The sequence below is a fragment of the Oncorhynchus mykiss genome, chromosome 12, assembly GCF_013265735.2.
Source record: "Oncorhynchus mykiss isolate Arlee chromosome 12, USDA_OmykA_1.1, whole genome shotgun sequence".
Lineage (NCBI taxonomy): Eukaryota > Metazoa > Chordata > Actinopteri > Salmoniformes > Salmonidae > Oncorhynchus > Oncorhynchus mykiss.
Window position 1 is genome coordinate 102,484,487 of NC_048576.1, and position 16,621 is coordinate 102,501,107.

The 16,621-nt window shown below is 39.8% G+C and overlaps 2 protein-coding genes across 2 annotated transcripts in view; both read right to left on the reverse strand.

Annotated features, from left to right (window-relative positions):
* The window catches only part of LOC118937843 (NLR family CARD domain-containing protein 3-like), a 303,083-nt gene that overhangs the window by 242,374 nt on the left and 44,088 nt on the right, over nucleotides 1-16,621 (reverse strand). The window lies entirely within an intron of this gene.
* LOC118937613 (NLR family CARD domain-containing protein 3-like) lies at nucleotides 283-16,561 on the reverse strand. Its single transcript, XM_036936709.1, has 5 exons — nucleotides 16,523-16,561; nucleotides 16,171-16,393; nucleotides 13,275-15,066; nucleotides 12,921-13,000; nucleotides 283-389 (listed from the first exon to the last, which is right to left on the reverse strand). The coding sequence occupies exons 2-5, from the start codon at nucleotides 16,391-16,393 to the stop codon at nucleotides 283-285; spliced, it is 2,202 nt and encodes a 733-aa protein (XP_036792604.1). The 5' UTR covers nucleotides 16,523-16,561.

Genomic DNA, 16,621 nt, shown 5'->3' on the forward strand with positions numbered 1-16,621 from the left:
ACACCCCCATCAGTCTCTCCTTTTCAGGGGCCTATTGTAATCCCACACCCCTATCAGTCTCTCCTTTTCAGGGGCCTATTGTAACCTGACACCCCCATCAGTCTCTCCTTTTCAGGGGCCTATTGTAACCTGACACCCCCATCAGTCTCTCCTTTTCAGGGGTCTATTGTAACCATCAGTCTCTCCTTTTCAGGGCCTATTGTAACCTGACACCCCCATCAGTCTCTCCTTTTCAGGGGCCTAGTGTAACCCGACACCCCATTAGTCTCCATATCCCCATCTTCAAGCTGTGAGGGCCTCAGACGTTGCCTCTTCCACGCTGGCTGTCCATGGCCTTCCAGGTGTCATACGTTTTCTTTTCCCTGATAGATCAACCTTCTTGCCGTTGTCTTGAGGACAAAAGGGACCATCTTCGTAAATGTTCACGATGGTGGACAAACTGCTGTACTTGTTTTATCCTATCAAGCTCTGTAAACCAATCTCACCACTTGAAGCTAAAGACAGGCCCAAAGTAGTTGACCACTGTACAAGCGTTTGAAAATACATATGAACTAACAGATTTGGTTGCATTTGCGCTACTGAATTCAGAAAAACCTAAAATTGTCACTTCGGAGTCTGGACTATACGCTGCTGAAGAGATTCGTATGGCTTTCAAATCATCTCTCCTGTATAGTAAACAGTAACTTACTTATTATTACTATTATTGTTATTACTATTATTATTGCTGTTTATCATTCCAAATATGGGTGGTAATGGTAGTGATAACAGTTTAGTGATGGTAGTAGTAGTCGTAGTAATGATGATTGTAGTTGTAGTACTGATATAAAGAAGAAGATGACTGTTATTTAGTTATAAGTTAGTTATAGTTTCATTTTCCATAATTGCTACTATTGACTGTTACCATTTTATTGTTATTATTTTTGAATTTAATTTTGTATTATTATTTAGTACCATTTTATATTATTATTTGCTATCATTTATAATTTTGTTACAATGTATACAATATACATTGTTGCTTTGGCAATATTGACACAATGTTTTTCATGCCAATAAAGCTGCTTGAATTTGAGAGAGAGAGAGAGAGAGAGAGAGAGAGAGAGAGAGAGAGAGAGAGAGAGAGAGAGAGAGAGAGAGAGAGAGAGAGAGAGAGAGAGAGAGAGAGAGAGAGAGAGAGAGAGAGAGAGAGAGAGAGAGAGAGAGAGAGAGAGAGAGAGAGAGAGAGAGAGAGAGAGAGAGAGAGAGATATAAAGTGAGTGCAATAAAAATCAAAAACCAAAGAACAGAATTTTTTTCACAATGTCGAGGTGTGAGACAAGGCTGCAATTTGAGTCCAAATCTTTTCAACATTTATATCAATGAATTAGCAGACATGTTGGACCAATCTCCAGCCCCAGGACTCACACTATTTGACACAGAGGTGAAATACCTGCTATATGCTGATGACTTGGTACTTCTATCACCAACCAAAGAAGGTCTTCAACAAAACATTAATATTCTGGAGCAATATTGCCATAATTGGGCCCTGGCAGTAAATTTCCAAAAAACTAAAATCATGATTTTCCAAAAAAAACCCAGATGTCAGAAACACAAATGTAAATTCACCCTGAACAACACCTTAATTGAACACACAAAAAATTACACCTACCTTGGTCTGACCATATCTGCATCGGGAAACTTTAATATGGCAGTGAAGGCACTCAAAGAAAAAGCCCGCAGAGCAATGTATGCAATAAAAATGAAATTATTCAAAATCAACATCCCAATTAGAATTTGGACTAAAATATTTGACAGTGTAATCCTACCAATAGCACTTTATGGAAGTGAGGTTTGGGGGCCACTCAATAAACTGGATTTTAAAATGTGGGACAAACATCCAATTGAAGCCCTACATGCAGAATTCTGTCGGAAAATTCTACAAGTCCAGAGAAATACACCAACTAATGCATGTAGGGCAGAATTGGGTCGTTTTCCAGTAATAATGAAAATACAGAAAAGATCATTAAAATTTTGGCTACATCTAAATTCAAGTCCAAATTCGAGTATGCAATTTAAAGCACTTCAAGACCAAGACCTGAGCCCAGAAACGAGCCCTCTCAGTCAGCTGGTGTTGGACCTCACCAACCAAGCTGACACCAGCACTGCTTCAAAAGAAAGAATTCCAATAAGCAAAATCATGAACCAATCAAAGGAATCATATTTACAATACTGGAAAAACGAAACAAAATCCCAAAGCCGACTAAATTGCTATCTGACCCTAAACAGAGAATATGAATTGGCTGATTATCTCTACTCTGTCAGAGATACGAAGCAGAGACAGATCCTTACCAAGTACAGGCTGAGTGACCACCGATTGGCAGTAGAAACCGGCAGACATAAAAAGACATGGCTACCCAAAGAGGAGCGTGTATGTGGTCACTGCATGACAGGGGAGGTAGAGACAGAGATGCACTTTCTCCTTTACTGTGATAAATATTCCTCACAAAGAGATTCATTATTCACAGAAATGACTACATATATTCCACACTTTTACAAATTGAACCCAGAGGAAAAACTAAGAATACTCATGGGCGAAGGAGCAATGGCTCCTCTTGCAGCCAAATATGTATTTTCCTGCCATAGCCTGAGGGACACTGAATAATAACATCTGCATAGTAAACAGTAACTTACTTATTATTACTATTATTGTTATTACTATAATTATTAATGTTTACTGTAGACTGTTACCATTTTATTGTTATTAATTTTGTATTTAATTTTGTATTATTATTTACTACCATTTTATATTATTATTTGCTATCATTTATAATTTTGTTACAATGTATATTGTATACATTGTTGCTTTGGCAATATTGACACAATGTTTTTCATGCCAATAAAGCAGCTTGAATTTGAATTTGAATTTGAATTTGAGAGAGAGAGAGAGAGAGAGAGAGAGAGAGAGAGAGATAGAGAGACACTGACAGAGAGAGAGAGACTGACAGAGAGAGAGAGACTGACAGAGAGAGAGAGAGAGAGAGACTGAGAGAGAGAGAGACTGAGAGAGAGAGAGACTGAGAGAGAGAGAGACTGAGAGACAGAGAGAGAGAGAGACAGAGAGAGACTGACAGAGAGAGAGAGAGAGAGAGAGAGAGAGAGAGAGAGCGAGAGAGACTGAGAGAGAGAGAGAGAGACTGAGAGAGAGACTGACAGAGAGAGAGAGAGAGAGAGAGAGAGAGAGAGAGAGAGAGAGAGAGACTGAGAGAGAGAGAGAGACTGAGAGACAGAGAGAGACTGACAGAGAGAGAGAGAGACAGAGAGAGACTGACAGAGAGAGAGAGAGACAGAGAGAGACTGACAGAGAGAGAGAGAGACAGAGAGAGACTGACAGAGAGAGAGAGAGAGAGACTGACAGAGAGAGAGAGAGAGACTGACAGAGAGAGAGAGAGAGAGACTGACAGAGAGAGAGAGAGAGAGAGACTGACAGAGAGAGAGAGAGAGAGAGACTGACAGAGAGAGAGAGAGAGAGAGACTGACAGAGAGAGAGAGAGACACAGAGAGAGAGAGAGAGAGAGAGAGACACTGACAGAGAGAGAGAGAGAGAGAGAGAGACTGACAGAGAGAGAGAGAGAGAGAGAGACTGACAGAGAGAGAGAGAGAGAGAGAGAGACTGACAGAGAGAGAGAGAGAGAGAGAGACTGACAGAGAGAGAGAGAGAGAGAGACTGACAGAGAGAGAGAGAGAGAGAGAGACTGACAGAGAGAGAGAGAGAGACTGACAGAGAGAGAGAGAGAGAGAGAGTGACTGACAGAGAGAGAGAGAGAGAGAGAGTGACTGACAGAGTGAGAGAGAGAGAGAGAGTGACTGACAGAGAGAGAGAGAGAGAGAGAGAGAGAGAGAGAGTGACTGACAGAGAGAGAGAGTGACTGACAGAGAGAGAGAGAGAGTGACTGACAGAGAGAGAGAGAGAGTGACTGACAGAGAGAGAGAGAGAGTGACTGACAGAGAGAGAGAGAGAGAGAGAGAGAGAGTGACTGACAGAGAGAGAGAGAGAGAGAGAGAGAGAGAGTGACTGACAGAGAGAGAGAGAGAGAGAGAGAGAGAGAGAGAGTGACTGACAGAGAGAGAGAGAGAGAGAGAGAGAGTGACTGACAGAGAGAGAGAGAGAGAGAGAGTGACTGACAGAGAGAGAGAGAGAGAGAGAGTGACTGACAGAGAGAGAGAGAGAGAGAGTGACTGACAGAGAGAGAGAGAGAGAGAGTGACTGACAGAGAGAGAGAGAGAGAGAGTGACTGACAGAGAGAGAGAGAGAGAGAGTGACTGACAGAGAGAGAGAGAGAGAGAGTGACTGACAGAGAGAGAGAGAGAGACTACCATTTTATATTATTATTTGCTATCATTTACAATTTTGTTACAATGTATATTGTATACATTGGTGCTTTGGCAATATTGACACAATGTTTTTCATGCCAATAAAGCAGCTTGAATTTGAATTTGAATTTGAGAGAGTGACTGACAGAGAGAGTGACTGACAGAGAGAGAGAGAGAAATGGAAATATGGGGAAAGAAGAATCTCTTCAGTGGCTTATACTCCGAAGTGACAATTTTAGGTTTTTCTGAATGGAACTTCCTCTTCCAACACGTACCCAGGCAGGGATGTTCAGCTCAGGGCCTGTTAGATCTGACATAGAGCAAGTCTTATCTTAAGCCATTCTCTCATGCGAAACGAAGGAGAGAAAACACCAGGTTTTTGGCTGAAAAAGGTTGTTGAGACAGCTGTGTGTGAAAATCTTCACTGTTGAATCGTTGGAAAATGTAACCCTTATGGCCTTCAGTCATATCAATCCCACCATTAAAACAATCAGGTGCATCACAAAGAATGGCTTTGATGGTTTTGTCATTGTGGACCACACATGAAGGACCCCATACACCTAGAATTGGTCTAGGAGACATGATTTCTGTGGTTTATCTATCTTGAGGTTTCTTGTTCACAGGACAAGTCTAACACTAACTTATAACTCAGTCAGACCGACCTGGAAATGACTTGTTCATTCTACAAGGGGTCACAGCAGCTCCATAAGTTCAAACACATTTTCTTTCAGTTCAACAAGATCCCCACACATCAATAATCAGGCCATTACTTTTTATTACAAATGCTTTACTTTGAAGAAACAGCTGCACTGTCAAGTTACATAACCACACCCTAAATAGCATGAGGATATCCGGACAGGATGTCCTTAAAAGGGCATAAACCTACCCTAAATAGCATGAGGATATCCGGACAGGATGTCCTTAAAAGGGCATGAACACAGGACACAGGAATAACTCGTCCATCACTTTTTGACAGCAGCCGTCGACTATATTCTCTCTTACAGTTCTACAGGAATATTAAATGATGTGTTAAATATATTCTCTCTTACAGTTCTACAGGAATATTAAATGATGTGTTAAATATATTCTCTCTTACAGTTCTACAGGAATATTAAATGATGTGTTAAATATATTCTCTCTTACAGTTCTACAGGAATATTAAATGATGTGTTAAATATATTCTCTCTTACAGTTCTACAGGAATATTAAATGATGTGTTAAATATATTCTCTCTTACAGTTCTACAGGAATATTAAATGATGTGTTAAATATATTCTCTCTTACAGTTCTACAGGAATATTAAATGATGTGTTAAATATATTCTCTCTTACAGTTCTACAGGAATATTAAATGATGTGTTAAATATATTCTCTCTTACAGTTCTACAGGAATATTAAATGATGTGTTAAATATATTCTCTCTTACAGTTCTACAGGAATATTAAATGATGTGTTAAATATATTCTCTCTTACAGTTCTACAGGAATATTAAATGATGTGTTAAATATATTCTCTCTTACAGTTCTACAGGAATATTAAATGATGTGTTAAATATATTCTCTCTTACAGTTCTACAGGAATATTAAATGATGTGTTAAATATATTCTCTCTTACAGTTCTACAGGAATATTAAATGATGTGTTAAATATATTCTCTCTTACAGTTCTACAGGAATATTAAATGATGTGCTAAATATATTCTCTCTTACAGTTCTACAGGAATATTAAATGATGTGTTAAATATATTCTCTCTTACAGTTCTACAGGAATACTAAATGATGTGCTAAATGTGTTATTTTAATTGTAATTTAAACAATTGTGTGATTCCAAGTTTCTTATTGTTCGTAACAACTCAGTTTGCTGCTATAGGCAGTTAGCTGCCTACTGTGACAGCTAGGTACTGGTTGCAACCTTGTAACTCTCTGAAGGGAATAGTTGAAGACCATGTTTAGTTTCCAAGTGCTACTGAATAAGCTCAAGTTCTACTCCAATGCTCCAACATGATACATGTCATTATTCTAGTCTATCATTATTCTAGTTTATCAATCCATTTGAAATCATTATCTGCAGCACAGGTTGCTCTCTGCCATACTTTACATAACACAAGGGCAGCATATATAGCCTAGTGCATCAGAACTGCTAGGATACTGCCTGTTCTCTGAGCTCTTTATGTTTCTGGAGGCTGATGTCCCTTTATACCACAGGCTGGACAGTCCATGTCCTTACATTTAGTGAAAGGATGGAATGACTTCAGATTGTTACTACCATTTAGTGAAAGGATGGAATGACTTCAGATTGTTACTACCATTTAGTGAAAGGATGGAATGACTTAGTGTTACTACCATTTAGTGAAAGGATGGAATGACTTAGTGTTACTACCATTTAGTGAAAGGATGGAATGACTTAGTGTTACTACCATTTAGTGAAAGGATGGAATGACTTAGTGTTACTACCATTTAGTGAAAGGATGGAATGACTTAGTGTTACTACCATTTAGTGAAAGGATGGAATGACTTAGTGTTACTACCATTTAGTGAAAGGATGGAATGACTTAGTGTTACTACCATTTAGTGAAAGGATGGAATGACTTCAGATTGTTACTAACATCATATCAAACATAAAACATTTACAACTGATCTTTTTATTAAACTGAACAATAAAATAAACCCAACAAGATCTTACTGAGTTACAGTTCATATAAGGACATCAGTCAGTTGAAATACATTCATTAATCAGGCTGTTGATTGTGGCCTGTGGAATGTTGTCCCAGTCCTCTTCTCTTCATTGGCCGTGTGTGTGTGTGTGTCCAGTGTGTGTGAGCCCAGTGTGTGTGTCCATTGTGTGTGTCAGTGTGTGTGTGTCCAGTGTGTGTGTGTTTGTCCCGTATGTGTGTGTGTGTGTGTGTGTGTGTGTGTGTGAGTGTGTTTGTCAGTCCGTGTGTGAGTCTAGTTTGTGTGTTTGTGTCCTGTGTGTGTCCAGCGTGTGAGTTGTGTGTGTGTGTGTGTGTATCAGTGTGTGTGTGTATCAGTGTGTGTGTGTGTCAAGTTATTATTTCCAGAGACACGGAGGAGTCAACATCACAAACCCTAAACCCTGGATAGAGGGGCTCAGTGAATGTGGAGGTGAATGTGTACAGGTGGGTCAGTGTGTCAGAGGAGACACTATAGAATGACAGAGTGCCGGCTAGCCAGTCCAGATACACTCCTACTCTGTGGGAGCTGGAGGAGGGGACGTCTATGGTAGTGGGATTCTTATTGTGACAGGTTCTGTAACTTTTGTCATAGCAGACCAGACTCCAGGACTTGTCATTCCATCCAAGACAACAGTCAATACCCCTTCCTCTCCTGTTGATTCCTTTATATGTCACTCCAATATCAGCCCTTCCCCCACTCCACTCTACCTCCCAGTAACAGCGCCCAGTCAGACCCTCTCTACACAGCACCTGTCTACAGTCATCAAATCTCTCTGGGTGATCAGGATACGGCTGCTCCTCTGTCCTACATGTCACCTTTCTGTTCTCCTCAGACAGAGAGAGGAGTCTGTTTACTGTGTTTAGGTCCAGTGTGAGATCACAGACATCTGATGGATGAAACCAGACACAATATTAGAAATCATCATCATCAACATTAGAATGTTAACTCACTTTTCACTAATTCTTGTAATGTAGATGTTTCTAGGTATCAAAAGGAGAAGTTAAGGTAATTTGAGACTTGTAGAATGATCATATGTTATACTGTATGGTAATATAAAACACGTATTCCAATGAATTACACACACACACACACACACACACACACACACACAAACACACAAATTGTCAAAGCAACTCTTTGTAAACTTTGGTGTCCCTGATTTCTGCTTCTGTAGAACTACAGTTGATATTTAATATGACCAAGTAAGTAATGATGGTGGTCTTTGACTTTGACTTAACTTGAATTAAGACTTATTCTTAGTCATATTCTTCACAACAGTCAACACTCACATTTTCTAAGTCCAGGTCTCATTGTTTTCTCTCCACCATGTTCCACACTGTAGCGGTAAGCAGAAGAACAGACAGTCATTGAGTGATACACCTGAACACACACACAAACACACACACACACACACACAAACAAACTCATACTGGACACACACACATGCAGGTCAAGCGTTGGTAAGAATGTTTGTTTTTCTGTGTGTGTGTGTTGTTGGAGAATAATCAGAATTAGTTGGGTAACATAGATAAGATGTTTTATTTTCATTATATGCTTGTGAGTTACTTCTCATCAGAATGTCTATTTTTGTATAATACTGTTGGCCGGTTGCAGTTATCTGTTCTCTGTCATGGGATAAGTTACTTGGGCCGCAGAGAGGGGAGGGGTCAGGTTTGTCTACATAGGAAAACATATCTTTTAAACCAATTATCTCTTGGCTCCACAATGTCTGTGTGCCAGTCACTGTGTCTCTGTGATCTTGCCAAGGTGTATTTGATATATGCCTGTTGATAGGTTTTGTTTTATGGTCCTGAGAGCGAGAAAATAACTTAGTTTAGGAGACAAAGCTGAACGATAATTTATGGCCAATGCTGCCTGGCTATGTGTGTCTTTGCTATAAAGGATCTCAGTTGCAATGTGTAAGGACTCTCAGAGAATTCATTGATAGACACTGAATTGATCTGAGAGTCACAGGGTTGTGATGGAGCTCATATAATTAAAGATGGACTTTATGATAACTCTGACTTGTGTGGTGGTTTGGTCTCATGATTTGGTAAATACAGGACATTTCCACTACAGTGTTCAGTGTCTGCATCCTGTGTGTATGACGTGTGGTGTGTGTGTGTCCTGTGTGTGTATCCAGTGTGTATGTGTGTGTGTGTGTTTCACACACACATTGGACACACACACACACACACACACACAGTCAGCATTCCAAGTGGTGGAAATAATGTTTGTCTTAACTAGCCTGATAAGTCCAACATGTCTGATATGAACATTGACATAAACCCTCTACATACTTGAGTTTCTCCAGTCTGCAGTGTGGATCCTCCAGTCCAGCAGAGAGCAGTCTGACTCCTGAGTCTCCTGGGTGATTGTAGCTCAGGTCCAGCTCTCTCAGGTGTGAGGGGTTTGACCTCAGAGCTGAGACCAGATAAGCACAGCCTTCCTCTGTGACTAGACAGCCTGACAGCCTGCAAAGAGTCAAATCATATTAAAATCACACTGCTATTATTTGGTGGTGAAAATAGTGGTAGTATATTTTTTTCAACATGTGTGGACTGACCAGACCAGTATAAAAAGCAGAATCAGTCAAAAGACAGACAGTGAGGAATCAGATTTAGATTGTATTGAGTATACAGTCCACACCATATCTATTTAGACAGTGAGGTATCAGATTTAGATTGTATTGAGTATACAGTCCACACCATATCTATTTAGACAGTGAGGTATCAGATTTAGATTGTATTGAGTATACAGTCCACACCATATCTATTTAGACAGTGAGGTATCAGATTTAGATTGTATTGAGTATACAGTCCACACCATATCTATTTAGACAGTGAAGCTAACATTTTAAATGTGTCTCTATTCTCCAACATTTTGGATTTCAGGTCAAATGTTTCATATGAGGTGACAGTTTATAATGTCAACTTTAATTTGAGGGTATTTTTAGACATATGTGTTTCACTATTAAAAATGAAAACAATTTATATTTCCAGTCTCCCCATTTGAAGAAGTCTTAAGTATTCTGAACAATTCACTCATAGTGTATTAAAATAGTCAAAAAAAAATCTGTTTTTTGTCGTAAACTCGTTGGTTGCATTTGCAGTTTGTTTTTGGTTGTGTTTTGCCCAATAATAAAATGGTGGATGATGAGTGGAGTACTTTTCTGTCTAAGAGAGTAGATAACATGTTTCTAAACAATAATACATTAATCCTGATGGTGCCATGATTAAGAAAAATCATGAAAGAATCATGAATAATAATGAGTGAGAAAGTTACAGAGGCTACAACAAAACATGCTAACCTCTCACCATGACCAATAACAGAGGATACAACAAAACATACTAACCTCTCACCATTACCAATAACAGAGGCTACAACAAAACATGCTAACCTCTCACCATTACCAATAACAGAGGATACAACAAAACATGCTAACCTCTCACCATTACCAATAACAGAGGCCACAACAAAACATGCTAAACTCTCACCATTACCAATAACAGAGACTACAACAAAACATACTAACCTCTCACCATTACCAATAACAGAGGATACAACAAAACATGCTAACCTCTCACCATTACCAATAACAGAGGATACAACAAAACATGCTAGCCTCTCACCATTACCAGAAACAGAGACTACAACAAAACATGCTAACCTCTCACCATTAACAATAACAGAGGCTACAACAAAACATGCTAACCTCTCACCATTACCAATAACAGAGACTACAACAAAACATACTAACCTCTCACCATTACCAATAACAGAGGCTATAACAAAACATGCTAACCTCTCACCATTACCAATAACAGAGGCTATAACAAAACATGCTAACCTCTCACCATTACCAGTAACAGAGACTACAACAAAACATGCTAACCTCTCACCATTACCAATAACTGAGGCTACAACAAAACATGCTAACCTCTCACCATTACCAATAACAGAGGCTACAACAAAACATACTAACCTCTCACCATTACCAATAACAGAGGCTACAACAAAACATACTAACCTCTCACCATTACCAATAACAGAGGCTACAACAAAACATGCTAACCTCTCACCATTACCAATAACAGAGGATACAACAAAACATGCTAACCTCTCACCATTACCAATAACAGAGGCTACAACAAAACACGCTAACCTCTCACCATTACCAATAACAGAGACTACAACAAAACATGCTAACCTCTCACCATTACCAATAACAGAGGCTACCACAAAACATGCTAACCTCTCACCATTACCAATAACAGAGGATACAACAAAACATGCTAACCTCTCACCATTACCAATAACAGAGGCTACAACAAAACATGCTAACCTCTCACCATTACAAATAACAGAGGCTAAAACAAAACATGCTAACCTCTCACCATTACCAATAACAGAGGCTACAACAAAACATGCTAACCTCTCACCATTACAAATAACAGAGGCTAAAACAAAACATGCTAACCTCTCACCATTACCAATAACAGAGGCTACAACAAAACATGCTAACCTCTCATCATTACCAATAACAGAGACTACAACAAAACATGCTAACCTCTCATCATTACCAATAACAGAGACTACAACAAAACATACTAACCTCTCACCATTACCAATAACAGAGACTACAACAAAACATGCTAACCTCTCACCATTACCAATAACAGAGGCTACAACAAAACATGCTAACCTCTCATCATTACCAATAACAGAGGCTACAACAAAACATGCTAACCTCTCACCATTACCAATAACAGAGGCTACAACAAAACATGCTAACCTCTCATCATTACCAATAACAGAGGCTACAACAAAACATGCTAACCTCTCATCATTACCAATAACAGAGGCTACAACAAAACATGCTAACCTCTCATCATTACCAATAACAGAGGCTACAACAAAACATGCTAACCTCTCACCATTACCAATAACAGAGGCTACAACAAAACATGCTAACCTCTCATCATTACCAATAACAGAGGCTACAACAAAACATGCTAACCTCTCATCATTACCAATAACAGAGGCTACAACAAAACATGCTAACCTCTCATCATTACCAATAACAGAGACTACAACAAAACATGTTAACCTCTCATCATTACCAATAACAGAGGATACAACAAAACATGCTAACCTCTCACCATTACCAGAAACAGAGGGGGTCTGATCTTTGTGCCTCTGTAACTTTCTCATTCATCATTATCATCGATTCATTCCTGATCATTCATCATCATAGTAGCATCCACATGAATGTAGAAGTGTTCAGAAACATCTTCTATTCTTACTGACAATACAAGTGAAGTGACTCCAAAATGACAGGACATTATTCACCATTCAGTTTCTATCAGGAAAACATCTAAAACACAACCAAGACAAACTGCAAATACATTCAACAAGTTAGTAGAATCACAAGCCTGATGTAATCACTGCAGGCATGGAATATGGGACCAGATACTAAACGTAGGACTAAAATAATTTATCCAAAATATTATGACTTTTTCAAATGGGAGAACTAGATACATAAAGTGTTTTCATTCATAAACTGTAAAATATATGTGTGAATACCTTTAAATAAAAGGTGACATTCTGTACTGTCTCCTAATATGAAACATTATATCTCAAATCCAAAATGCTGGAGCATAGCACCAAATTTAAAACTGTAAGCTTCACTGTCCAAACACATATGGTGTGGACTATGTGTGTCTGGTAAACACATGTGGATCTGGTAAACAGTTATCACTTGTTGACCAACTACAGGAATACTGACCTCAGAGTCTCCAGTTTACAGTGGGGATTACCCAGTCCAGCAGAGAGCAGCTTCACTCCTGAATCCTTCAGGTCATTGTTACTCAGATCCAGCTCTCTCAGGTGTGAGGGGTTTGACCTCAGAAATGAGACCAGAGAAGCACAGCCTTCCTCTGTGACTCCACAGCCTGACAGACTGACAAAGAGATCATCATGACTTCACAAACAGACTGTTAATTTAACACCAGTAGTGTAGAAGGACAATGGCAGATGTATTTGGTTTATTCTTCCAAACAACATATAGATTCTTCCGTCTCCTAGAATTGTATGGTCATATTGTTATACTAATGTGAAAATCAATGAATTAATTCAGTTTTTCAATATATTATATACATATTATAATACATATTTTTCTCTAAACTGAATATTGCTTCCTGATGATTAGTTCTTATGTCATTTTATTTACTCACAGAACTGCTCTGGAGGCTTTGACCACTGGCAGCAGCCTCAGAAGACCTTCCTCTGATCTGGAGTATTTCTTCAGGTCAAACACATCCAGCTCCTTTTCTGAAGTCAGCAACACAAAGACCAGAGCTGACCACTGTGCAGGTGACAGTTTATCTTCTGAGAGACTTCCTGAGCTCAGGTATCTTTGGATCTCCTCCACTAGAGAATGGTCATTCAGTTCATTCAGACAGTGGAAAAGATTGATGCACCTCTCTGGAGAGGGATTCTCCCTGATCTTCTCCTTGATGTACTCAACTGTTTCTTCATGGCTCTGTGAGCTGCTTCTTGTCTTTGTCAGTAGACCTCGTAAGTGCTTCTGATTGGACTCCAGTGAGAGGCCCAGAAGGAAGCGGAGGAAAAGGTCCAGGTTTCCTGTCTCACTTTGTAAGGCTTTATCCACAGCACTCTTGTAGACAGTAACTTTACGCCTTTGTTTGATCCTCGCAAAAAGGTTCCTGGACGTTGATTGCAGTTTGGCCATTAGATTCTCATTGTTGTTGATGAATGAGAGGAACACATATACAGCAGCCAGAAACTCCTGAATGCTCAGATGAACAAAGCAGTACACCTTGTCCTGGTACAGCCCACATTCCTCTTTAAAGAGCTGTGTGCACAATCCTGAGTACACTGAGGCTTCATTGACATCAATGCCAGCCTCTTTCAGGTCTTCTTCATAGAAAATCAGATTGCCATTCACAAGCTGTTGAAAAGCCAGTTTTCCCAGTGACAGAATGCTCTTTTTATTCCAGTGTGGACCTGTCTCTTCTTTCCCAAGATACTTTTCATTCTTCTGTTTGGTATGAAACACCACAAGGTGTGTGTACATCTCAGTCAGAGTCTTGGGCATCTCTTCTCTCTTATGTTTCAGCATGTGTTCAAGGACTGTTGCAGAAATCCAACAGAAGACTGGAATGTGGCACATGATGTGGAGGCTCCTTGATGTCTTTATGTGTGAGATGATTCTGATGGCCAGGTCCTCATCACTGAATCTCTTCCTGAAGTACTCCTCCTTCTGTGGGTCATTGAACCCTCGTACCTCTGTCACCTGGTCAACACACCCTGAAGGGATCTTATTGGCTGCTGCAGGTCGGGTAGTTATCCAGAGGAGAGCAGAGGGAAGCAGATTTCCCCTTATGAGATTTGTCAGCAGAACATCCACTGAGGTTGACTCTGTGACGTCCCAACAGATCTTGTTCTTCTGGAAGTCTAGGGGCAGTCGGCACTCATCCAGACCATCAAAGATGAACAGAACTTTGTACTTGTTGTAGATGGAGATTCCTGATTGTTTGGTTTCCATTGAGAAGTGATTGAGAAGTTCAATCAAAGTGTGTTTGTCCCCTTTCATCAAATTCAGCTCCCGAAAAGGGAATGAAAATACAAATTGGACATCCTGATTCGCTTTTCCTTCAGCCCAGTCCAGAATGAACTTCTGCACAGAGACTGTTTTTCCAATGCCAGCGACTCCCTTTGTCAGCACAGTTCTGATAGGTTTGTCTTGTCCAGTTAAGGGTTTGAAGATGTCGTTACATTTGATTGCAGTCTCTGGTCTTGCTTGTTTCCTGGTTGTTGTCTCAATCTGTCTCAGCTCATGTTCATTATTGACCTCTCCTGTTCCACCCTCTGTGATGTAGAGCTCTGTGTAGATCTTATTGAGAAGTGTTGGGTTTCCTTGTTTAGCGATCCCCTCAAATACACATTGAAACTTCTTCTTTAGATTAGATTTGAGTTGGCAAATCACAGCAAGCTCATCTGAATCTAGAAATAACACAGAGGATATTAATATTACATCTGTTTTAATGCCTACAGTATTGAAGGACTGTTATAAAATTGTAAATTATAATAATTTATTATCTTATTAACTGACTGTCTAAATCTGTAAAAGTTTTTATAATGCATTACAGACTGGTGTGACTGATTATATTATTATTGGTATTATTGATGGTATTATTAATGTTGTCTCTCTCTCTCAATGCATCAACACAACACATCCCTGCCGCTACTTGATGAGGTCACTAGGTGTTGTTTTGAGACTATGTCATGAAGGACTGCTGAGGTTTAGAAGTATACTTATTCATGTCACTGAGGGACTTTAGAGGGTCTACACCTGAAGGTAATGGTTATAGGAGGAAGGTATATAGTGGAGGGTCTACACCAGAAGGTAATGGGTATCTGTAGGAGAAAGGTATATAGTGGAGGGTCTACACCAGAAGGTAATGGGTATCTGTAGGAGGAAGGTATATAGTGGAGGGTCTACACCAGAAGGTAATGGTTATAGGAGGAAGGTATATAGTGGAGGGTGTAGACCAGAAGGTAATGGTTATAGGAGGAAGGTATATAGTGTATGCACTAAGCTTGGAATGTGTTGGTGCAGGGAAGTGATTACATGTGGCAGGCATTGAAAAGGGGAGAGAGCCATGGATTAGTGATGGAGGGGGTCAGATGAAGTGAGGAAGAACAGATATCACTAAGGTTTATAGAGCAACATAGATACATTGGCTGTTCGGCTGCGGAGGAGGAGACTCAGCCTAGGAGAAAGGGAGGAGGAGACTCAGCCTAGGAGAAAGGGAGGAGGAGACTCAGCCTAGGAGAAAGGGAGGAGGAGACTCAGCCTAGGAGAAAGGGTTAAATATCAGTGCTTGTGTCAGATGTTTTGTTGTCTGAATAACAGCTGTACCGACCCCTTGGGAAGAATTCAACTTGGTTAAAGCTTCTCTAGTGTCCGTGACTTATTTACTCTGAAAAATTACAGTGTTAAGGCTGCTACAATATCATTGAGTTACACAGCTACTTTAGCTGTACTTTAGCTACAACTTTTAAATGTTATAAAACAGCATTCAACATGAGGCAGACAGATCTTACATTTCTCCAGTGTGTCAGCAAGCTCCTTCTGGTTCATTTTCCTCAGGATGTGCAGTGTGATCTTCAGAGCCCCCTCTCTGGCACTGCTCTCCTGCTTCTCATCTTCAGCATCCACCACTTCCTGCTTCTGACTCTCAAAGCCTTCTGGGAGTTCTGGACTAAGAATCCTCTTGAACATCTTCAGCTCGTTCTTCACAAATGTCATAATATTCTCTTCAAGCATCTGAAATAAATTAAGTAAATAAGTTAAGCAAGATAATAAATGCTTTCTCATTAACACATTAATGAATGATTGACAGATCAACTTTGCTTGAGGTAAACAAAAACAAATGTACATAACAGGACCACATACACTGAATATGGAGGCCAGGCCTGTTTGATGACTCTGGGAAGACTGGCCACTGAGAATCTCTGACTCTGATCTTCCCTGTTGGTTTCTGTGGACAAAACA

Bases quoted from the DNA above. Each gene is read 5' to 3' on its own strand.
- LOC118937613 (XM_036936709.1), bottom strand. From the start codon at position 16,393: ATGCTTGAAGAGAATATTATGACATTTGTGAAGAACGAGCTGAAGATG. The intron at 15,067-16,170 runs GTAAGATCTGTC...TGTTATTTCTAG, and splicing joins TGCTGACACACTGGAGAAAT to ATTCAGATGAGCTTGCTGTG. The intron at 13,001-13,274 runs GTGAGTAAATAA...TCTCTTTGTCAG, and splicing joins AAAGCCTCCAGAGCAGTTCT to TCTGTCAGGCTGTGGAGTCA.